This window comes from Montipora capricornis, chromosome 1 (assembly GCF_036669925.1).
Source record: "Montipora capricornis isolate CH-2021 chromosome 1, ASM3666992v2, whole genome shotgun sequence".
NCBI lineage: Eukaryota > Metazoa > Cnidaria > Anthozoa > Scleractinia > Acroporidae > Montipora > Montipora capricornis.
In genome coordinates, this window is record NC_090883.1 from 27,365,532 (window position 1) to 27,390,531 (window position 25,000).

The 25,000-nt window shown below is 40.5% G+C and overlaps 1 protein-coding gene and 1 long non-coding RNA gene across 2 annotated transcripts in view; both read right to left on the reverse strand.

The window, feature by feature from the left end:
• The window catches only part of LOC138013837 (ankyrin-1-like), a 109,644-nt gene that overhangs the window by 63,897 nt on the left and 20,747 nt on the right, over positions 1-25,000 (reverse strand). The window contains exon 8 of the mRNA XM_068860888.1: positions 21,435-21,529. Within this exon, the coding sequence (XP_068716989.1) occupies positions 21,435-21,529 (95 nt within the window). The remainder of the gene's footprint in view (positions 1-21,434; positions 21,530-25,000) is intronic.
• Positions 12,625-16,438, reverse strand: LOC138037431 (uncharacterized). Its single transcript, XR_011130076.1, has 3 exons — positions 16,368-16,438; positions 13,737-13,835; positions 12,625-12,676 (listed from the first exon to the last, which is right to left on the reverse strand). It is a non-coding gene; the product is annotated as an uncharacterized lncRNA (long non-coding RNA).

Below are 25,000 nucleotides of genomic sequence, written 5' to 3' on the forward strand. Positions count from 1 at the left end.
CTCAGGGAGCAGATAAGAACGTACTTTTCAGTTGAGGAACTGTCATCGGAAGTTCTTATTTTCTTTTTGATGTATCCATGGAAAAATAATCCTAGGGCAGTTTCGGGTCTAGCGGGTTACACACAAAACGTCCTTGGCGTTAGGCAAACGCTATTTACCCATTGGTAAAAGGGTTAGTGTAACCACAGCTAATGTTCTTCTGGGTCCGTCGAGTCCTCGCGAAAGTAAAAGTAAACCAGATATAGGCCCTCGGTGTTATATGATTTATCCTCCTCGCTTCAGGCCTGTTTAATGACCTGGCCCCAACGCAAAACCAATAACCCAATAACTACTGTTCCCCAAAAAGCTCTCTTTGTTTTACCTTATTTAGGTTTACAAAGTATATTCATTGCTAAACAACTGGACCCAGTTCTTCAAAGCCCGATTGAGCTAATCCTGGATTAATCGAAACTTAAGTTGCAGTTTATTTGAAGTTTCAAAAATGAATCTTAGCCTTCAATTTTGAAATAGACTTTTGTTTTCCTTTAGCCTAAAATTATATATTTTAACCTTTTTTTGACTTGATTCATACCTAGTTTGGTACTTAATCTCGGATTAGTGTAACGTTAATCAGCTGCTGAGGAACTGGACCCTGAAGTCTTGCGTAAATAAATTCTCTGAGTTAGTTGATCTTCGAGTTATTTTTTAGAGTTTCCATCACACGAAGTCTTTTTTCCTACAAGGAAAAGCTCATTCGTTCTGAAATGTTCAAGGTAGTATATATGGCTAGTTGTTGAGACTGTCAGGATTTTTACATTGGAAAGACAAAGCGAAGACTATAAGACCGGAAAACTGAACACGTTTAACTCTTAACAATTGTTTATCACAAATATGCTCTTGCGGAAACTGTTACTTCAACTGGTCGCAACTTGAAATGGGACCATTTCGACATTGTAGCAAAATGTCGTTCTGACATACAATGTCAGTGAAATATCAGAAACACTGTTGATTAGAGATTTGAAGCCTACCCTAACTGAATATGTAGCAGTAAAAATTTGCATCTTTACCACTACTACCACTGTTACCAAGCCACTACCACTACCACTACCAAAACTGTAAAAAAATATTCAAAAGCGCTCAACATAATCTCATAAAAGCTAATAATAACAAGAATATGTTATTCTATGGTAAAGTACAAAAAATGAGATTCTTAAATTCCAAACTAATTTAACATAAACATTAGAACCGTTCCAACAAATTTTAATGTATTCAATATAGACTCATTTAATTCATTCATTCATTAATTCATTAATTCATTAATTCATTAATTCATTTAATGGATTCAATAATAGATTCAAGCTTTTAAAAAAGCTTTTTTAAATAGAAATGTTTTAACTTGCTATTTGAAAATGGGGAGACTGCTACTTGTTCTGATAGTTTATGGCAGCGAGTTCTATAAAACAGGTGCTGAATGAGCAAAGGCCCGATCCCCAAGTGTAGAGCAGTTGACTTTTGGAATGAACAGAAGAAATTGTGCAGACGAGCGAAGAGCATAATTTGCAGCTGGTTTCAAGGATAAAAGATCTTTAATGTAGGATGGACTTTGGTTGTGTAGTGACTTGTAAACAAAAAGGAGCAATTTAAACTGAACTCTGAACGATACTGGAAGCCAATGTAAGTCGATAAGGGCGGGTGAGATATGACCAAATTTCGCAATCATCAAATTTCGAAAATAACTCTAGCCGCGGTATTCTGAACTTTTTGTAAGCGATCAAGTTGATATTTAGGCAGACCAAATAGAAGTGCGTAACAGTAATTGAGGAGCGAGGATACAAAGGCATGGATCAGCGTCTTTGTGGATTACAAAGTAAGGAATTTTCTAATCTGTCTTATGTTGCATCGTCCGCGAAAAGCCTTCCTACAAATCTTGCCTATGTGAACATTCATTCGCATATGAGCATCGAACCACGACCCAAGGTTCCGGACGCTTTCCAAAGGTTTAATGACACAAAGGTTTAATGATAATAGATTCAATCGATGTTTTTCCAAGTTGTTGACGGGTGCCAATAATTAGAAAGTCAATTTTCGCGTCGTTGATCATTAATGGGACATAGTTTTTCAGTGAGTGATTACACTGCAGTTTGACACAAGCACTCCACCCTAGAAGTAGCAGGAACCCTGCAGAGAGATCAATTCATGGTCAGACGAAAGCGTTTCATCGCAATGAAATGTCGCCGAGAGAAAATTTACTCCTACTCCCGGGGTGAATTACAAGAAGTTCTGCTCCATGTCAAAGTCACTCTGAAGAACCATCCATTGAGCTATGTCAAAGAAGACATTCAGTTACCCATACTCACACCAAACGTGCTGCAGTTTAACCGCCCAAATCTGCTACCCGAAACACAGAGCCACAATTTGGAAAACAAGCACGCATTTGGACATTCACAATCACGCTCTCTACCTTGCAAGATATAAGGATGTGCTATGAAAGACACGGTCAACACAGTAGCTTAAAGGATTGCGCGAGAGGCACAACATGAAGTACAAAGAGAATCAGGGTAACTTTTGCCAAAGGCGATGTTGTGATCATAAGAGGAAATTAAGAACCATAGCCAATGGAAGCTCGGGATTTTGAGAAACTGATCGCTAGGAAACTAAGATGGAATTACGAGAAGAGCCAAAATTACGTACTGGAAAGTCATTTCTGGAGATGCCTGTACAACACTTATATACAAAGGAGCTGTCTTGTGATAGAGTGAGAGACATACGCGACACTCAACTGAATCCCGAAATGACGGTATTCGGGCCAAGGAGGAATTTTCAACATTTTCACAATGAACTGTTAACTTTGTTGCGATAAATTACTTTTTAAAGCTTTGCTGTTCTTTCCTTTTCGTGATGAACGGGGGAGAGTGTGGTGAACTTTGACTAGCATAAGGTTGTGCTTAGGCTGCAAGCAGTCTCTCTTTTTGCTCGAAAATCCGCCGAGAGAACTTGATGTGCGAGGGGCACACTACTCGCCGCCTCGCCCCTCGAATATCACGTTCTCTCGGCAGATTTTCGAGCAACAGTGAGACTGCTCGCAGTCTACATTGTGCTTGGCTTGTATGATGACGTGTCTCTGCATATGTTTGCAGAAACTGAGCCATTTCTTGCACGCTGGTTTGTTCACTTTTGTCATCAATATGAGGACAGACACATAAAATTGTAATTATATTGCACGAACACCGTTCGAAAATTCATGAGATAACATCAGGTAGAATCCCTCTTATTGTGCTACGAACCACTCTTTAATACGTCTAAAGAAAACAAAAAAGACCATACCACCATACTCCCAGGGTAAGGACCCTATAACACGCTGCTGACATGTGATACTCCATCTTTCCTGCTGTGCTACGAACACTTGAACACGTAAGCGAATGTTGTGACCGCCTTTTTTGCTCTATTTTGGTCGTTTCACGGCCCATCTCGGCTCTTTTCGAACCCTCTTTCTTTCAGGTAAGTGGTCTCTTTCCTTTCAAAAGCGTATCTTCGATCTTTACAAGGCGACACCAATCACGATCAAGGTCTCGTTCGAGTCCAAAACATGATGCTCGTCGTGTTGATTCAGAGCGTTTACATTCACCGAGCCCTCGTAAACTCCCTAGGATTTCGGATGAAGATCAGTCTGCTCTTTCCTCCATTTTGACGACATCTCTGGAAACCTGTTGGCGGGAAAGCTGCCCTCCAAAGTTGAGTGTGGCATCTGATGCACTTTCTGTGCTAGCGTGCTCAGATGAGAACCTCATGTCCGACCAAGAGGGCTCTGTTATGGCTTTTAGGCCATCAACTCGAGCTAATGAGCCACCAAGCTGGGTCTGTGAACCCCAAAATGAGACTAATAAGCCTTTCAAAGATGCTGGAAATCAAAGTAACGGGACAACCGTCCCCCCAAATAGCACTCATCTCTATGATCCCGATTCTCAGCACTCTTCGTGGTAACCAAAGGCGTGTTTTACCGCCTTCTTGCAAAAGAAACCTCCGTACGAAGTTATTGTACGATCAAGTACGTGATATTCTTCACAACTACTCCATTCCGTCTGTGGATTGTTTACTTTCTCCCAACTTGGATAACTCTATCCTAAATAAAGTTTTCCCTCTAAGTCTCGAAAATATACACAAAAACGTGATAAAGAACAAGCCACTGTGCAAAAGGCCATGCTGAACATAACTGGCCCCTTCGTTGTTTACATGATGTATTACCATCTAACAAAATTATTCCCCCAGAGGACATTAGAACAATTCTGGAACAGTCTCTTTGCTTGCTAGGCTCCGAAAATTGCTAATTCAGTCTCAATCTTGAGAAGAAAGAAAATCCTCGCGGCCATAAATAAGGATAACATTGGCCTAGCTGACCAGTCTCTTCCTAATGTGAACCACATGCTTTTTGGGGATGACTTTCCAACAATTGCGTCAAAACAAGCTGACCTATCCAGAGGTCTCGCTAAGAACTTGGCATCAGCTTCACGACCGGGTAAACGCCCCCGCCCAGGCCTAGCAGTGCTCCTATCAGGGATAAGCCCTCGTCTGGCGAGTACAATAAATATTTAAGTAACCGCCCAAAAAACGGGCGTTCCTTTCGGGTCTCCAAACCCAAGGCAAAAGAATCGACTCATTCATAGATAACTGGAGGGGCATAACCTCCGATCCCGAAATTCTGAGAATTGTTTTAGCTTACAAGATTCCGTTGCGTTGCAAACCCGTTCAGTTTTCTGTACCGGTTACGATTCCGAGAGAAAACGTCTACCTGGTAGATGCAGAAGTGCAGAAGCTCCTTGCCAAAAGAGCAATCAAACAGGCCCCTCCCGTAAGAGAGGGTTTTTTCAGTCGTCTATTCCTAGTCCTCAAAAAGGACGGAACCTTCCGGCCTATAATAGACTTAAGCCATCTGAACACGTTCGTGGAGAACTGACATTTTCAGATGAAGAACATCTCAGCAGAAATTCCCTCCTTCAAAGAGGCGACTATATGACTACCCTAGACCTGAAAGACGCCTTCCTTTAGGTCCCAGTCCACAAAGTCTCCCAGACGTTCCTGCAAATTCTGCGGAGAAACACATGCTTTGTCTTTCAAGGCCTCTGTTTTGGCTTAAATACTGCTCCAAGGGTTTATACCATACTCTTAAAACCAGTAGCCGCATACTTACACAAACGAGGCGTTCGTATGATCCTTTATCTAGAAGATTTCCTTATCCTCGGTTCGTCTCTCCAGGAAGCACAGAGAAACACCTCTCTGGCTCTTACACTCTTGGAAAACTTAGGCTTCACAGTAAACTGAGAAAAGTCTTGTTTAATCGCGACTCAAGTAATAATATTCCTGGGCTTTGTAATCGACTCAACAGCAGAAGCATTGATGCTCCCTGAGGAGAATTTTTTAAAGGTCAAATGTCTTTGCATGAAAGCAATCTCAACTCCAACTGTCTGCTCGCTAGTTGGCAAGCCTTCTGGGAACCCTGATGTCCTGTCGTTTGCCAATATGGCAAGCACCCCTTCATTTCAGATACTTACAGATCCAATTGATCCCTTGCACCAGTCCCAGCAGGACTTGGATGTGTCAATTACGTTGGACCACAATCCCTTGGACGAACCCAAATGGTAGCTGTTGAACATCGATTCGGTGAATGGCAGTGCAATCACACCTCCAGCCCCGACCTTGTTCATAACGACAGATGCATCCAAGGCAGGATAGGGTGCGGTCTGCCAAGGGAATCGCACAAATAAGCGTTGGTCGGAAGATAAACGTATCAGAACTCAAGGCCGCCTTCTTTGCCCTAAAGTCCTTCCTAAAGAATCAGTCTCATCGCGTGGCCTGCGTGAGAATGGACAACACCACAGAAATAGCCCATATAAACAACAAGGGCGGTACCAGGTCGGCTTGCCTAATAACTTTAACGTTGGAACTCTGGAGGTGGTGCCTGGAGAGAAACAGAGTGTTGTCGACACAACACGCTCCCGGCAAACTGAACACCGTTGCAGACTCGGAATCGAGGGTGTTCAACGACAAACGCGAATGGAAGATAAAGCCTTCACCCTTTCTGAAGGAATGCGAAATCGACCTGTTTGCCTCTCGCCAGTCCGCCCAGGTCCCCAAGTGCGTAAGCTGGAGACTGGACCCAGAGGCCTTGCACGCGGATGCTCTGACAATGAACTGGGAACCCTTTGAGGGTTATGCGTTCCCACCTTTCAATCTGATTCCAGCTGTATTGAACAAAGTGGCTCAAGACAAAGCGGACATCTTACTACTTGCACCCCTCTGGCAAGCACAGCCTGGGTGGCCGATCCTACTGAGCCTTCTGGTCGAGCAACCAGTCCTCATCCCAACCACCAGACACCTTTTGAAGGATCCATCAGACCCTCAAAGGACTCACCCAATGTTTCCCAGACTGCACCTAGCCGTGTTTCACATCTCCGGAGAGAGTACCAAGCAATGGGAATTTCTGAAGACGTTACCCAGATACTCCTTTCGGCATCTTGTCCCTCCACACGAAAAACGTACAGATCAGCTTGGGGACGCTGGAGTTTGCTGGTGTGATAAAAGCAAGGTTGATCCCTTTTCGGCATCTTTAGTTGACATCGTACTCTACCAAACCGAGTTCTTCAATGCCGGAGCTGCTTAACGCTCAGTTAATGTTGCGCGTTCAGATATTTCCACCGCCCACACCAAGGTGGATGGTCACCCTAAGGGGCAGCTCGTTACCCAGCCACTGAAAGGAATGTTCCCCTAAACAGTCGTCCCCCTAAACCTACAGTTTGTGACAAAATTCGTTGGAACAGTTCACGACTATAGAGATCTGAAGCTTTCGCAGCTCACTCTCCCCTCACAATGTTGTTTTAACGCCAGTTTCTGAGCCCAATTGTCAAAACAACATTGTAGGAGGGCAAGGTATTGTAAAGTGTTTCAACAATTTTGTCCGGGACTGTAGGTACTCCCACACCTGGGACGTAACCCTTGTCACTAAACACCTTGCATTGCTTGGTAGTAACAGGCTATTGTTTCTAAAACAATTGTCGCTTAAGCTTTCCATGTTATTCTTGTAGCCTGCCCGGAAAGAGTCTCAGCGCTGACAAAATTGGATCTTCGGCATCGCCGCGTCCTCCTAGAAAGGGTGGAGTTTGCGTTCTCAGCTCCTCGTAAACGGGGCTCCTCTGACAAACTTCCGAAGGCCTTTTTTGCTGGATTTCCTTCCAACTCCAGACTCTTCCCGCTTGACACGTTATGCTCGTACTTAAAAGGCACATGTGCGATTCGTCCAGTTTTTCCCTCTTCCAATGTGGATCCGTTGTTTATCTCTTATATAAAGCCTCACAAACCGATTACGGCACCGTCCATCGGGAGGTCACTACCTTCGCTACTCAAGGTTTCTGGTGTCTTCAAGGGACATTCCGTGCGTGGAGCCTCAACTACTGCAGCAGCCAATTCCAATGTTTCCTTATCGGAGATTTTAAGGATGGCCGATTGGTATACTCCTTCAACTTTTCAGAGGTTTTATCACAAAGCTGTTCACAGCTCAAGGTTTGCTCACGCAATTCTCCAATGAGCCTTTTTCTGCTGTACGTTCATTTTGGGTTGCACCCCTTCAATGCGGATCTTTAGATCAACGACTTGATATTGCTGACATTTGTTTTGCTTAATTATGTTACAAACATTGTCACTTGGAGGTTTTTCCTTTTTAAGTGTTATTAAAACATCACCACTTGTATTTGTCTAACTCCCTTCTATTGGCACCTCCCTTTTTTGGCGTTGAACTCTACCTGATGTTATCTCATGTATTTCGAATGGAGTTCGTGTAATATAATCCCAATTACACCAGGGCCGCGAAGTGGCCTGCCAGTATAATTAAAATTATGTAACAAAGTGAGAAATACATGAGGACCCACCCACCCTTCCCGGTCGGTGTCTTTTTTTCATCATACTGGCGCCATGCCTTGTCGGGATGCCAATAGAAGAGCGACGGTGCTTACTGTCCACAGCGTTGAAAGTATGGAGTATCACATGTCTGCGGCGTGTTTTTCGGGCCGTTGGGAGTTATGGTACTACGTCATATTTGTCCTTACACTGGGGGTATGGTCTTTTTTGTTTTCTTTAGACGTGTTAAACAGTGGTTCGTAGCACAATAAGTGGATTCTCATGTATTTTTCACTTCGTTTGTTTATATAATTAACAATTATTCCATGAGCGCGCGTTGTATATGAGATGGTAAATAGGCAACGAGGTGTGTAGCACCGAGTTGGCTATAACCAGTCTATTTTATTATATTTTACTTGACTTCGTCCCAACAAATGTGTGGCAGGGAGGCCACAACAGCATAACCAATTACTGTGGTCCCAAAAATAACTACTGAATTACAAAAATATTAAGCTTACTAGTTAAAAACAGCAATTTATATCTTTAACAAGGGGTCCGGCCATATTACATTTAGGACAAACAGATTTCCATGTTTTAGGATTGAAACATATATTGTCTCATATACAACAAGCGCGAATGCAATAATTGTTTTATTAAATTCATTAAACTCCAAAAGTCTGGAAGTACTTAACACGAGCGAAAAAGGGGGAAATCCTAGCGAAATCGAATGCGATGTTGCATAATACCAAGTGATCAGACAGACGCAGTACTTCTAAGCTACGAAATTGACCCAAACTTTCCACAAAAACGGTTTTTTTTTGCTTTATACCAGGAGAAATTTCGCTTTCTGGCGTAAAAAGTTTTAGTTTAGCAACGCTAAGCGCAATCATTTACCATATAAGGTCAAATACGGTATATGAGCTGATAACCGAGATTGAGTGAACCAATCAGAGCACGAGAACTGCATTATCCGACGTTGAGAACTTAATAATTTCAATTATACTGGCAGGCCGCTTCGTGGCCCTAGTATAATTGGGATTTATGCGAATCTGAAAGTGTCAATGTGAAGGACTTGCCAGGCTTTAAACACGAAGACGCAATATGAAAGGCGTGGTGCCTTAGACACATGCAAATGATTTATCAATCAACCGTGGAGGCAACCGAGCTCTGTGATAATTTGGGCGATAAAAAAAGCCCCTTATGGCAATGTGTCCGTAATATGTTATAAAAAGTTATCTGTCGTTCTTTTTTTAAAATTCCCAGTTCCTTTTTCTCGCGCTGTAAATATCTTTTAGGGCTTCCGTCTCTGTGTTGCTGTTTGTTGATCACAATCTTGGATAATCACTGGTGCTTGAATGAATTCGAACAAAAGCAGAGCGTGAAGCCACCCTTTTATAGTGCGTCTTTGAGTTTAAGCTCCTTGATTTTAGTTGTGCAATTAACTTAACCTCAGGAGAGAAAGTTAGGAAGTTTACTGAAGAATGCTCCTACTTCAAAATGGCTCGATTTTCACTAAGTCATGAACAATGAGGGTTTTTGATCGCTGATTAGCGCTTACGTAGCGAAGCGTTACTTAAATTTGAAGGCTTCAGTCGATGTATAGATAACCACTTTATTTCTGCACTGGTTGCTAACGAGAAACGTTATCGCCAACAGTCAAACTGCAAAGCAAATAAAAGATTTGCGTTTTAAAGATGAAATTACACTTTAAAGGCTGAAATATTCGCAGCGAAATTCTACTTACAATTTTATTGGGCAATCCATACATCATAACACGGCTCTTTACATTGTGGGTCCGTCGATCGGTTGATTGCACGCAAGGCCAGTATTTAAATACGTTACGTTTTTTTATATGAAAAGAATAATTTGCTGCCAGGTCCTTTGCGACTTCATTTTGGTGCCCAAACGGTACAGCTACACAAAACGTTATTTACTTGAAGTATAAACTGCAAGTTTTACTGCACTAGCACAAATCAATCGCATTTCGATTCTTAAACTGAACTTTTAATTTATGCAAGTTCTTGATGTGAGAAATTTTCAGCCAATGAAATTTAGTAGCCAATGAGCGTACGAGAAACGATGCTGACGATGAATTGTGCCAGTTTGAATAAAGCTGCGTACATTGTAGTGTCTGCATATTATTTCTGTTCATTTAAGCGGAGAAATAGAGCCTTTGGCTCGTGGATCCACAACAACTTTCACAATGTTATGAAAAAGTGACCTCAATTTGTTAAATTTCGACCAACGAAATTAGTGTTGTTACAAGTGACAAAAAGGTTTTTTTTCGGTTTATCATAAGTATGCTTATTCCGTGACATAAATTCACATTAGCTACAGTATGATTTTAATCGCTAGCTTGCTTGTCCTTTTTCTTTCACTTCTTTGGTCATTTCGGGCTGTCGTGAAAGTCGAGCTTGTGACTCTTCCTCGAGGTTTGCTCGCTGCCAAACAGTAGTCTAGCACCCCGACGCAGGCAATCTTGACTCCACTGCCTTCTGGAAGTTTGAATATCAGAAGGGGTTTCTCCTTTCTTGTTCCTCAGGTTGATATTGCATCCGAATTCAATCAACATTTGTGAAGTGTCTGAATATCCGTAACGAGCGCATAGATGAAGAGGCGTATTTCCCAACTGGTCTTGAATATTCGCGTCCGCCTTGTTTTCAAGCAATAGCGTGACAAGAGGTTCGTCCTTTTGCGAGACTGCTTTATGGAGAGGGGCTGCTCCCTTTTCGTCTTGAATACTCGGATATGTCCTTTTTTTGAGCAATATCTTGACGAGTGGTTCATTCCCCCACCTGACTGCTTTATGTAGAGGTGTTTTTCCCTCCTGGTCTTGAACATTTGCATCCGCATTGTTTTCAAGCAATAGCTTGACGAGAGGTAAATCCTCAAGCACGACTGCTTTATGAAGAGATGTTTCTCCCTTCCGGTCTTGTATGGTGACATCCGCCTTGTTTTTAAGCAATAGCTTGACGAGTGGTTCGGTCCTCCAAATGACTGCTTTATGTAGAGGTGTTTCTCCCAGGTGGTCTACAATATTCGCATCCGTCTTGTTTTCAAGCAATAGCTTGACGACAAGTAAAGCCTCAACCATGACTGCTTTATGTAGAGGTGTTTCTCCCCGCAGGTCTACAATATTCGCATCCGCCTTGTTTTCAAGCAATAGTTTGACTAGTGGTTCGTTCCTCCACATGACTGCTTTATGTAGAGGTGGTTCTCCCTTCTGGTCTCGAATATTTGTATCCGCCTTGTTTTCAAGCAATAGTTTGACTAGTGGTTTGCTCCTCCTCATGACTGCTTTATGTAGAGGTGTTTCCCCCTCCTGGTCTTGAATATTTGCATCCGCCTTGTTTTCAAGCAATAGCTTGACGAGAGATATGTTCTTCTGCGTGACTGCCGTACAAAGAGAAGTTTTACCCCACTGATCCTTAATATTTGCATCAGTTCCATGTTCCAAAAGCAGTCTAGCCACCATGTAATTATTGCTAGAAGCTGCAAAAAGCAAAGGTCCCTCTTTATCTGGGGCTGCTTGAGCATTTACATCTGCCCCAAGATCAATCAGGGTCTTGATTAACACACCAGAGGACATCGGACTCGCCACCAGCAATGGTGTGATGTTGTTCTTTGCAGCGACATTGACATCCATACCATCATGCAAAACGAGCTCAATCACCTTCTCTACATCACCGCTCATAGCGCATGAGTGCAGCTCATTTAGTGTTTCGTCAATCTTAACCAATCTTCGGTACAGGCTTTTAATAGCAGCATGACCTGGTTTTGTGTAATCAAGGGCTGATAGAATATCAACTGCTGATTTGCCACGGAAAATGGACGCGTTAGCACTTATTGTTTCGCATTTCATTTCCTCCACAAAGTTCTCTAGAAAGGTACGTGCTTTATAAACACTGTCATAGTCTCCTTGTAAGACAGCTGCTTGTAGTACATTAAATCCCGAATGGCTGTCCGTACGCAAAAAAGCTCTCTTTGCCAATGTCCTGAGACTCAGCTGCAACAAAATGTGTTAAAAATCGATTAACTTGATTACGACAGTACTACCTCACGGATAACGACACCCACACAAGCCTGCCTCTTGAATGACATGTATACTTTTTATAACCAGAAGAATTTTACTTGTCAATGGGGAAGCCCTCGGCGGTGAAAGGGTTAACAACATCTAGGTTCGCTCAAAAGCTATGTTCCCTGTTAACCCTTTCACCGCCAAAAATGCAATTTGACACTTATAGATTTTACTCTGTCAAACGCCAGACGATTTTACTCGTCAATGGGGAAGCCCTCGGCGGTGAAAGGGTTAACAACATCTAGGTTCGCTCAAAAGCTATGTTCCCTGTTAACCCTTTCACCGCCAAAATGCAAATTAACACTTATAGATTTTACTCTGTCTAACGCCAGACGATTTTACTCGTAGGGTTGCGCAATGCAAAACCTGGGGATCACCTGAAGACGATAACGCCTGATAATAAAAATGCCTCAGGGGAATACAAAGGGCATTTATAGAATTTAGCTCATTCAATTCTTGTTACATATTGAAGCGTACTTGGCATTCCTTGCCCCACTCCACCCCCCGCCCCCTCCTAAAAAAAGAAAGCAACTGCAACCAAAAGTATAAAGACATTACATTACTGCACAAAATTTACGTTATTGCTTTCTTGTACAAAGTATTTCAAGAAAAGAACAATTTATATTAATAACTTACCGGTTGCTGAAAACTTTGTTTTGCATCATGGTCCAGAAGCAGCTGACTTATCGACTGATGATTGCAGTGTTTAGCTTTCTGCAGAGGAGTGAACTGAAACTAAACAAGAGAAAGAGTAGTTAGTCTGCCACTTGAATCCTTTTATTCCTTTTTTAGTTTCTTTTAATCTTTCATGCATTTCCTTTCTTTCGACAACTGCAGCGGCAGGGTTCACGTGATACTCTGCATGCACTCAGTTTTGATTGGCTCAGAAGCCCAGGCAAAAAAATTTAGCTAACCGACAAAACATTGCTCCAGTTATTATTGTGACATCACATTACCGAACGCAATAAAGCACACTTTTTAGAGCTTACCAACAATAAAAATTATTTAATTCTGCATTTGTATGATTTCTGACAAATGAGGCAGATCGTGATGGATGTCTCCTCGCCAACGGCCTGGTCGCATAAGCTCCTTCTCAATCTGCATAATTTCCATACCGATTTATGCCAATCCTCACCCAAAATTAATGAAAATTATTTAAGGGCACATTGGGTATCAACCAAAGACTCACTAACTATGCTCATATCTGTAAGTTTACTGTGGGCAATGGTCATCAATATCTAGCCACAAAAAGGAAATAAAACCTTTTATACCTTTATAGCATAAAACCTTATATCCTTTTAAGTAGAATTTTGATTCTACTTAAAAGGATGTTTTTATGTGCCATTGTGGCACCAAGTGAATAACAACATTTTTTTTCCTGGGAAAACCCTAAGCATGGGAGCAAAGATCTCGTGTGTTAGTTAATAGCTCTGCTTTGATGAGCCAATCAAATGTTGAGAATGCATTACCCAATTCAAGTTTCAAAAACCCAATATGCAAGTAATCTGCATAAATATTAATCACTGATCCTCTTTTTCCATCATTTGTGCAGCAATCAACAACACCCAAACAAGTTGCTGTACAAAATGTTAATGGGAAGATGCATTGTCATATGTTAATTGTTAATTATAGTAATTTTATCTTCATCTCAAACAAGCAAGAAAGAAGCAAGAAATGTGTGAGCTATATGAAACGTCATTGGTGTTACTATTTTTTTGAAATAAAACCGAAGCAAATGTGAGCCCTAGACTAAGAGGAACATTAGCTGGGAGTGATTTCTGCTCTTCCCTCTTACCCTATCTTCAGCATTGACATCTGCATTACGATCTAGCAAGAGCTTGACAACAGATTCATGTCCATACCAACAGGCAAGGTGCAGCGGTGTTAATGAAAACTTGGGAAAGAAAAAAGTACAACCAAGATATAAATTCTGGTGTCGGCTGTACTGGCTGACAATGTGCTACAGCTGTAAGTGAAAGCAATTTGGGCTTCACCCACATTCACATGTGTTATTATTTCACTAGCACACTGGTGTGAAAATAAAAAGAAAGGTCAGGGCCATGCAGCACTTTCAATAGAAGCCGACTACCGCCGGAGCACTGGCGGTTGTAATCAAGTCACCGGCTACTTGGTCTACAAAGTTCTACTACAAAAACAAACCTAATATGTGTAAAGCATAACCACTCCATAGTGCAAAATGTTCAAAATTTGCCTACACTTGTCTTGAGAATCTGTGTATAAATCGTACGTGTTCTTCATCTTGCGCGTGTTTGAGATCACAACCCATTTTCTGCCATTTTTAGCCGTATCATAGTAAAAGTTAGCCTTGCTTTCACGTCGGCTGTTTAATAAAACACGCAAGACTGGATTGTTTTCATTCTTTCCAAACAAATCACGTCCTGGAACAGGTATTTTGAAGAAATCTTTACTTTCTATATGGTTTCTAATAAATACTGGGGTATGTGTGCTTACTGCTTACTCTTTCCTTGCCTTTGAATGAAGCGAAAGTCTTGTAAAAATTAAAAATACTGTTCCCTTAGTTCATATATATTATTTCATCATACGTTGGCTAATTTTGATGCCCAGAAAGCTGGAAATCGTATTTCCAAGCCTCTAGATTTCAACATTATCTGGGGGAGAATGCCCTCAGAACCCCCCCCCCCCCCCCCCCACATGTTTTGGATTTAGTTGCTTATGTCTAAAAACGAACTCGGTGAACCACCTTTTTAATTTCTGAGAAGTGATCAGCCGGCCAAGATGAAACTTTCTGCAAAGTTAAAAAAAATTCTGTACTGCAGAATCAGAGACAGCTTTAAAAACTCAAAGAATTGAATCCTCTATACAAAATTTTTTAAACTTTGCAAGAAGTTTTATCTTGCCCTTCTAACCCAGAAATACAAAATCGGGGTCACCGAGTTCGTTTTTGGGATATGAGCGACTAAAGACAAAATAAAGGGTGTTTTATACAGCAATTGCCCATTGCCACGGTGACATATTACATCATAATGACGGCATCTTGTTCAACAATAGTTGGTGTTTCATAAGGTACCATAATACAGTCAAACCTCGATTATCCGGACTCGTTGGGACAAGACGAAATAGTCTGGATAATCGAGAATATGAATATTAATGAGAAACAAAAACTGATTAAATTAAGAAAGCGACATTTAATCGTGAAACAAAACATTTGTAAATCGTTTTGAAAACAATATGGTGCACATCTTCACTGTCCGTTGTGAATACCTGTACCCATGTGTATTAACAATTAAAATAAATTTAAAATGTTTTTACATTGGCTTTATCGAGCGATTTACGCTTCAGTCCTTCGCTGGTCTCTCAGTTTCTGGCAAAATTCATGATCGTTTTCTCGTTCGTGCTGATATTAGATATCTGCTGCTCACTAATGCCATATTCAGCTGACAAAATGGTTCCTTTTTCTGAGTTCTCTAACCGCAAAATTATACTGTCTATCTTTGATCGAAAGAACATTCAGGACCGGTGTCTCTAAAACTAAGACCCTAAGACCACGGAAAGTCGAAAAAAGTAACCCAAAACCCTCAATTTGGCTAACACTCTAAGCCTTAACTTCGTTTTTTGAGTTACCTCAAGTGAAGTTCAAAGCCTTCGTTCGCTATAACTTGTTTCAAAGTGAAAGTTAGTTAGGTGATCCGCCATATTTAAGCGAGTAACCACGTTCTGTAAGTGTGGCCGCACATCTTCATTTCCAGTCGGATGTATGTATTGGCCCTGCGAAGCTCTAGGCCTAAAAAGCAACTTCATGCCTAGAGTTAGCAAAATTGAGGGTTTGGGGTTACGTTTGTTCGAGTTTTCGAGATGTTAGGGTCTTCGTTTTCTAGACACGCCATTCACGACGCTGTGTAGCTTGTCCATTTTGCATACAACGCCGAACGAGCCGATAGAGCGTGAAACTTCACTTAGCAACAAAGCAACTCTAAGGCAATCAGAACTCATTCGAAAGATCTTCATTAGTCAATTACGACGCGTGCAAGCACTGCTTTTGATTCTTGAAAGCGAAACAAACTCACCTTTATTTCACTTTTCAACGCTGTAGTTTTAAAAAGAATATGGCTGCGGATCTTGATGATGACTTATAAATATTCATGACAAAATTGTCCGGATAATAGAGGTTCGACTGTTTTGCTAATACACGATACAGCGTTGTAGAGCAGATTCTTCTAATAAGAGCGTTACTTGGAAGCATTGGAACTGGTTTGAGCCACCTTAAGCTCCTGCACAGCCCCTGTTTTTCAGGAAATTGCCCCACAGTGACACAGCATTCATCACTGTATCTATTTTCTAACACCCGCACAAAGGCAACGCAAATTTGGTGTATAGTATAATTTGGTCGGTGGTAATGCAGAAATTTAACTGAAAATACGATATTAATATAAATCTCTTGAAGAACCTGATCTCTTTCGTTAACATTTGCACCACTCTTCAGGTGCCTGTTGACCTCCTCATATTGTCCATTGACTGCTGCCCTATGAAGGGCACTTCGAGATACCTACGGAAAAAAATCACAAACTTTAACATACAATATGACGATATGGGTTGATTTAGTTTGATTTCTCTAGTGTCCCCAATTCAAACTGGTATGAAATGCTTTTCTGTGACTATGTCAGGGTCAAATGCAGTTCTACAGAAGTGGGAGAGGCAAGGTCAACTTGACCTCCTGGCTGATCAAACCACTGAATTATGCAGTCTAAATCTGATTCGCTTAAAATAATTCCCTAAAATATGGCCACATTCAATTCGAACTGCACACAACTCAAATCAGAGGAGGGAAAACTTTAAACCAAAGCCACGCCCACAAGTTTTCCAGAATGTTAGTTGTCATGTCATTTTCAAGTTATTTTGCCAAAACGTCCAAACAAGATAAATTCACATTCTCCTGTACTTTCATTCTTCCCCTGAAACTTCTACAACTTCAATTGGGTTCCCGCAAACAAAAAGACCATGTCTATTACAATGCACGAAAAAACGGATTTACACCAAATTTGCACAGAGCAAATATAATGCAAACATATATTTACTCTAGAGCAAACCTGTAGCAAACATGGTAAATGCCGCATTTGCTACTATATTCACACAGGTGTGAAAATATGGTGCAAATGTGGTATTTACCACGTTTGCTACAGGTTTGCTCTAGAGTAAACATATGTTTGCATTATATTTGCGTTGTGCAAATTTGGTGAAAATCCATTTTTTCGTGCAGTGAATTACACACAGTTGTGCCAATGGCATACCATTTTTGTCTAATTTAGTGGATAAACCCAGCAAATGATATGCTTGAACATAGGCCAAGGGTCGGCTGCTTGAAGCCTGGTTAGCGCTAACCGTTAGGTATCAAAACCTATAGGTTTTCATAGTATTTAGCGCTGATTAGCGCTAACCATGCTTCGGGCAACCCGGGCCAGAACTATTAATAAAGTCCTACAACAAGCTATTGTGCCAAGTAATCATTTTGAAATGACTTGTAAAAAGATCACAAGACCATAGATTTTGTCAGATTAGTTTTATGCTTTGCTAGCAATATCGTTAGCACCGAAATAGGGGATTTGTACCCCCCAATCTCTGTTTAAGAAAGGCGTTTTTTTTAAACCCGGCCCCGACCGCTCCACTACCCATGCCTATGCCACTTGTAGAACAACATTTACGTCTTCCTGAGCTGTGTCACCAACATCGTTTGACTACACACAATGCCAAGCTATTTACAGTTGTCATGATAGAAAAGTGATACTTTGGGTATGTCATTAATACAGAAACAAAACAAATAACATTTTGGGATCCCAAAATGAAGTCTTACGGGACTTAAGATGTAACAGAGAAATTTGCTGCTAATATTATCCATTACATCCCTTTGTCATAAGATTATGCCGTATAAATAGGAAGTAAACAATGAGCCAGTGAGGAATCTTCAATAGAAAGGCCTCCAAGCTTCGGAAAATCAAGAATATATTACAGAACAATTCTGAAGATCGAGACTCATTTACCATTAATGACTTAGGCATGCTTGGAAAATTCGCAGTGCTCTGAACTGGAGTTAAAACTTCGAACTTTGCTTATTCAAATTCTCCAATACTAAGCTGCAGGACAAATGAATGTGGGAGCTAAATGTACATGAAAGCTATTTAACTACAGGTTCTTTCAAAATATGGTGAATTTTAGTGTACTTTATGAATAAAGAGATCAACTTATTGTCTTGTAACCTGAGAGTTTAAGAGAACTAATGACGTACTTAACTCAACTAAAATATAGTTTATTTTTGACGAAAGGCAAATTTGAACTGCGGAAAATATTAAGTTAAGATGTAGAGCAGTAACAAAAGGAGAGCCTGAAAAACTCTGGCAGGATTCAAACCCATGACCTCTGGGATACTTGGTGCAGTCCTATACACTGTGCCATTCGAGCTATCAAGAAAACTGGGAGGTGATCATTTTGTGGGTTAGTAATGAACCCATGGAGGATGTAGATACGACTACCCTGCGAGCAGAGTCTCTTTCGATCTTACAAGATATGCCGGGAAGAGGAAAGAAGACTCTGTCGGCCGGCTCCACATTCTTTGATTTGCTGCTCATCCAAAGAAATGGATGAGTCAGTCCGGTTTCGACTTGTTCAACCTGTTTTCGTAATTTTTGCGCATGATCAATCTCCAAGCGTCATTAATATTTTTTGAAATTTACAACCTCGTGGCAATTTTAAACTAAAATTCCCATGAGTATTTCTACAAGAAATCCATATATTTTTCAGTAAAAAATGAAATGGCAATTTAAAAGCGTGAACTACAGTGTATGTAGAGTTTCCACTGAAATGATTCCTTGGTTGTCTTGTGTTTGCCAGAGTTGTTCGAAAATATCCGGACTGATCGTTTTTATTTTATGGTTTTGAGGTTAGTGGTCACGCGTGATTGACACCGAATATAAATTTGAATTTTTAACGCATGCTCAAAACGAAATGTGGAGGTGGCCGCGCAGAGTCTTCTTTCCTCTTCCTGACTTTCTAGGAAGATTGAAAGAGACTCTGCTCGCAGGGTAAGATACGACAAGACTTAATATACGAAAGACAAATTAAATTTTGATCATCAATGTAATAAAAATACTTGAGCAGACGGAAAGGCTTTTGTAACTGCTCTACATGATCTTGAATGAATGTCAGTGAAAACCAGTTCCACAATAATTATTGTCCTTTTGGGAAGAATCATGGACATGCATATTCATGATTTTTCAAGGCAGTCAATGCATAACATTACTAAAACTTACATTAAAGCCAGTTGAGATGCCTGAATGCTTGCCTGCATAAAAATAAATGTCTGTTTTTGTTTTGTTTGTTGTTTTCTCTTTTTTCAAACGGACGTAAAGATAGCAGAGTAACAATAACTCTCAAAAAAGAAACGACAGTTTTCAATTTACAATGCATGTTTCGACATACTCATGTCATCTTCAGTTGCAAATGAGCTTTTTTAACGGTTGTACACTTGAATTTATATTAAGGTACGTTACAAAATTACGTGTCAGAACTTGCGTACAATTTGAATATGAAGTATGAAATGCGCAGAAAAGAAAAATAGCGCACATAGCAATAAAATAAAAGACAAAAGAACAGCGTAATTAAAAAGAAAGAGACAAATCTAAATGCCTCAACTGCTGATTAAGAATGGGATTTTCCCACTTAATGTGCAATGCCTCTTTGATCTTAATTTGGAATTTTGAGGCGGCAGAATCTAGGATCGTGAAAGAGAGTCATGACAGGCCCTAGATGACTGCAGGTGTGGGTAAACATGCGAAGACTTGTCCGACAAGAGATGCTCACGAGCATAGGTGGTACATAGGTGGCGAGTGGTCTCGCCAATGTAGCTGGCAATACAGCCAGCACACGAGAATTTATAAACAACACGCGAACGTAGACCTTGCGGTACTGAATCTTTCACGCTGAACATGTTTTTAAGTTTACACGTACTAAAGACCAACTTAACATCTAAATCAGCTTTACAATAATGTTTGAGTAGTTGTCTTAACTTAGTCTGGGCGATTTCAGAAAACCGTAGAAGTGCGTAGAAGTATTCCCGGAGTTGGATGAGGGTGTGTTTCATGACCAAGTAGATGGGGTTGCCATGGGTTCCCCCCTTGCTCCGGTCCTCGCAAACCTTTTTATGGGACATCATGAAAAAAACTGGTTAGATATCTTTTCATCCTCCCAAGTTTTTTTCTATAGACGCTATGTTGATGACACTTTTTGCTTGCTCAATAACGAAGATAATGCGCTCATGTTCTTTGATTACATCAACGCAAGGCAACCAAGTATCCGTTTCACAATGGAAAGTGAAATCAGTAAGAAATTATCTTTTCTAGACATATTGCTAGACAACGGTCATCCATCTATTGTTACTAGTGTATATCACAAGAAGACATTTACTGGTCTTCTCACTAATTATTTCAGCTTCGCCCCTTTGAATTACAAACTGGGTCTAGTCAGAACATTACTAGACAGAGTATATAAGATCAATAATTCCTGGGTTGGTTTTCATCTGGACGTCAAGAAGCTTATTTTCTTACTACGGAAAAATTGTTTTCCGTCGTGGGTCATTGACAAGATTATTCACAGGTATCTTTCTAAGAAAATGAATCCTTCTCTGACTGGGCGGGAGGCCTCATCCAACTCCGGGAAAACTTCTACGCACTTCTATAAACTCCCTTATGTTGGCCGGTTTTCTGAAATCGCCCAGACTAAGTTAAGACAACTACTCAAACATTATTGTAAAGCTGATTTAGATGTTAAGTTGGTCTTTAGTACGTGTAAACTTAAAAACATGTTCAGCGTGAAAGATTCAGTACCGCAAGGTCTACGTTCGCGTGTTGTTTATAAATTCTCGTGTGCTAGCTGTATTGCCAGCTACATTGGCGAGACCACTCGCCACCTATGTACACGTGCTCGTGAGCATCTCTTGTCGGACAAGTCTTCGCATGTTTACAGACACCTGCAGTCATCTAGGGCCTGTCATGACTCTCTTTCACGATCCTAGATTCTGCCACCTCAAAATTCCAAATTAAGATCAAAGAGGCATTGCACATTAAGTGGGAAAATCCCATTCTTAATCAGCAGTTGAGGCATTTAGATTTGTCTCTTTCTTTTTAATTACGCTGTTCTTTTGTCTTTTATTTTATTGCTATGTGCGCTATTTTTCTTTTCTGCGCATTTCATACTTCATATTCAAATTGTACGCAAGTTCTGACACGTAATTTTGTAACGTACCTTAATATAAATTCAAGTGTACAACCGTTAAAAAAGCTCATTTGCAACTGAAGATGACATGAGTATGTCGGAACATGTATTGTAAATTGAAAACTGTCGTTTCTCTTTTTTTACCATTCTTTTGTATTTTTAACATCCATGTGCCTATTGTTGTTCCCATGATTTTTAGAAATCCATTAGGCTCTTTACTACTTCCCATTTGCAAATAATCGAAGAAAATTACCACGTTGTAATCTGCAGTTGTGTCCATCCCACATGCTCCGGATCCTTGATGAAGTGCACCTTCTTGAGAGGATAAGAAAGCATGGTCTGCTTCTCCTAAAAACGAAGACATGTGAACAATTGGATTAAAGAGAGTTGGTCGTTAACTTTTTAGTTGTTATTTCTTATGTTGTTTATATACATAAAAATGAAAGTGAAAGTGTGCAGCTTGAGTACAGTTTTATAAAAACATCAAATCTAGCAAAAGAAACAAATATATACATGTAGGTGTAGGGCAGACTATTCTGGCATTAGGAAATTAATTGCAGTTAACAAAAGCATTATCCAGCATTACCTCTTTTTCCTTTTCCAGCACTTAGCAATTAACAATTTAGCTTTCCGTTAATTCTCTCATTTTCGCCAAAACTAGGTTTTGTAGTCACATCAATTTCATCGGCAGTTACCTCAATTCCCAAGTAATTCCTAAAGGTTTTCGGTCAAACTTTCATGAATCTACATTCTTTCACTCGAATCAATATCTTCACCAAATTCCGTGCGCTCAAAATTATTTATCACGTGATATTATGAGGATCACAATCAGAGCTACGTGCCAAAAACGAAATGTACTTGACAAACAAATTCTTCAGTGCTGCTCCGAACTTTCCAAAATCTGTCCAGTAGTTTTGGTACTATCGATTCGCGCTAAAATCTGGGAACTTAATTCTAGACTGTTTTACCATTTACACCAAACCAAGACCCAAAAACTTGTCTTTCTAAAATGCGACTGTAGAAAAATGCCTGTATTTTGCTAAAAACTAGGGTTGGCTACCTTTTTGAGGTTGAGGAGGAATCTTAGCAGTAAGGGCCTAAATTTTGTCCTTATTGCCAAACACACCAATTAATTTTCTATTAAGCAAGATGTTGAAAAAATCCTTCGCCGCATTCAGTTGAAAGCCTTTTTCCACGACAAAGAGAATGATTCGGACAGTTCAGGCAAAGATATTTTTGAAACACTTCAAGTTCGCAAACCTAAATGGACTCCCCCAGAGGGACAATTTGCTTCTTTAGATTTTTTCACCAAAAAGAGCCGTCACGACATTCACAAACTTAAATTCAATCGTAACACTAAATTTTTCCAACTTTTCCTCGGACGACTAGGCGGCGCTTAAAACGCAATGACATAGGTGTCAAATCGGCCGACAAAGGCAGCGCGGTAGTTGTTTGGCGGTCCGACCTTTACCACAAAGAAGCTTTGCGGCAACTTTCTGACACCTCGTTTTCTGCCAAAGTCGAGAAAGATCTCACTTCCACAAATCAGAGACACCATTCAGAACAGTCTTATAGTCAATCAAGAATTACCGAACACTGCGACTAATCTCACCATCACCACCCCTAAAACTTCGCGCATTTACTTCTTGCCAAAAATTCGCAAACCGAACAACCCGGGTCGCCCTATCGTTTCTGCCTGTAGTTGCTCTACCAAAATCATTTCTAGCAACTTAAACAGGATTATAACGCCTATCGTCAAATCTTTGCCATCATACGTTAAAGACACACGCACTAGAAATTTTCCGCTATTTCAATTTTTCCAGCCAAGACAAACTTATTTTCATCTCTATACATCTCTATACATAGTCATTCCCAATAGCGAAGGTCTTCAAGCACTTAAACACTTTTTCGATCAACGCACTGTCAAAGAACCAAGCTCGGAAACGCTACTCCGCCTTGCCGAACTAGTTTTAACGCATAACTGTCTTTCATTCGCCGGTTGCTATTACAAACAAATTAATGGTGTACCGATGGGCGCAAGAATGGGACCTAGCTACGCCAATCTTTTTGTAGGATATGTTGAACACCAATTTTTTAATCAGTACAACGGCCCCAAACCTGAACTCTACGGCCGCTACATTGACGACTGCATGGGCGCTACTTCATCCAGCAGATAAGAACTCGGTCAATTTATATATATAACCTCCATTAATTCCTTTCTTCCGGCTCTTAAATACACCTGGGTAATTTCAGAAACTTCATTGGCTTTCCTAGATATCAAAGTTTCTATCAGTGGTAACGGTTATGCATCAGTGTGTACTACAAACCTACAGATTCTCACAGTTATTTGTTGTATTCATCGTCACATCTATCGCATGTCAAGAACTCCATTCCTTATTCTCAATTTCTTAGACTTCGACGTCTATGTTGTGATGACTCTGATATTTCCAGCAAATCAGAGGAGATGTGCCAGTTCTTCGAAAAACGTGGCAATCCTGTCTCTATGGTCAAAGCGGACCATCATCGCGCCCAACAATTTGATCGACAGTCAGCACTACAAACGTAACTAAAGGATAAGAATGACAGAATTCCATTCACCCGCACTTTCCATCCTCATAATCACGCAGTCAAAAGTATCATTCTTAATAATTTTAAATTACTCCAAATTGATCCCGAGAATGGCAGAATCTTTTCGCAACCTCCACTAATTTCATTCAAACGGGAAAAAAACGGAGGTAACTTTTTAGCTAGAAGCGCACTAGCAAAATATCGGGAACTAAGCGACCTGTTAAGATCACCAATCGTTTCACATGTACCTCCGCAAATGTCAATTATTGCATAACCTGTATGTTATGCAATACATTATACATTGGCGAGACAGAGTGACGACTAGACGATCGATTCTGCAAACACCTTCGCGATGTTGAGGAGAATGACAAGGTTGCATCTAAGCCAGTCGCTTGTCATTTTAATCTCCCTCATCACTCCAAACAACACATGGCTATCTGCGGCCTTTCCTTACATTAAGGTACATGTACAACGGAAAGCCGCAAGAGTCCGGAACAACCAATAGCGTAGCTCCTACTCCACGATTAAAACTACACACAACCCATAATTCCTCGATTCGCTGTGACGAAGGGCGAATGCTCGAAACGTCAGCTGTTAGAATCCCTGTACGGTGGTCAATTTACATTATCAACTCGTTTGATAAAACCATATATTTGTGTAAACTCTTGTTCTTAGGCCATCGTAGCTTGATTAAGAAAATAATACAAACAGCGGTGATAAACATTGTATTCCAACGCATTTTTATAAGACTTCCAGCTGTCTGCTGGAACTGCGATGAATTCTACATTGGCAAAACAAAACGAAGACTCCACGACAGAAAAACAGAACATTTCAAGGCCCTAGCTAAAAGTGACCATTCATCAGCCATTGCTGATCATGTGAAAACCACTGGCCACGACATTAAATGGGATCACTTTGACATTTTAGCGTCCGGAAAAACTGACTTTCACTGCAAAATTAAAGAGACTTTGTTCATTCAAGAGCTAAAGCCTTCCCTTAATGTCAATGTTAGTAGTGAGAAGTTATTGCTGTTTTAGCTATTACTTTTCATTATGTTTAGACACGTACTGCTGCAGATCATTTTTCTCAGTCTAGGTTCCAGACCCCTATTGTTTACGATATATATATATATATATATATATAGTTTTTAAAAATTGTAACGGTCACTTTTGAAAATGTGTGTTGACTAGCATACGAAACGTCAAGTTTTATAAAAATGCGTTGGAATACAATGTTTATCACCGCTGTTTG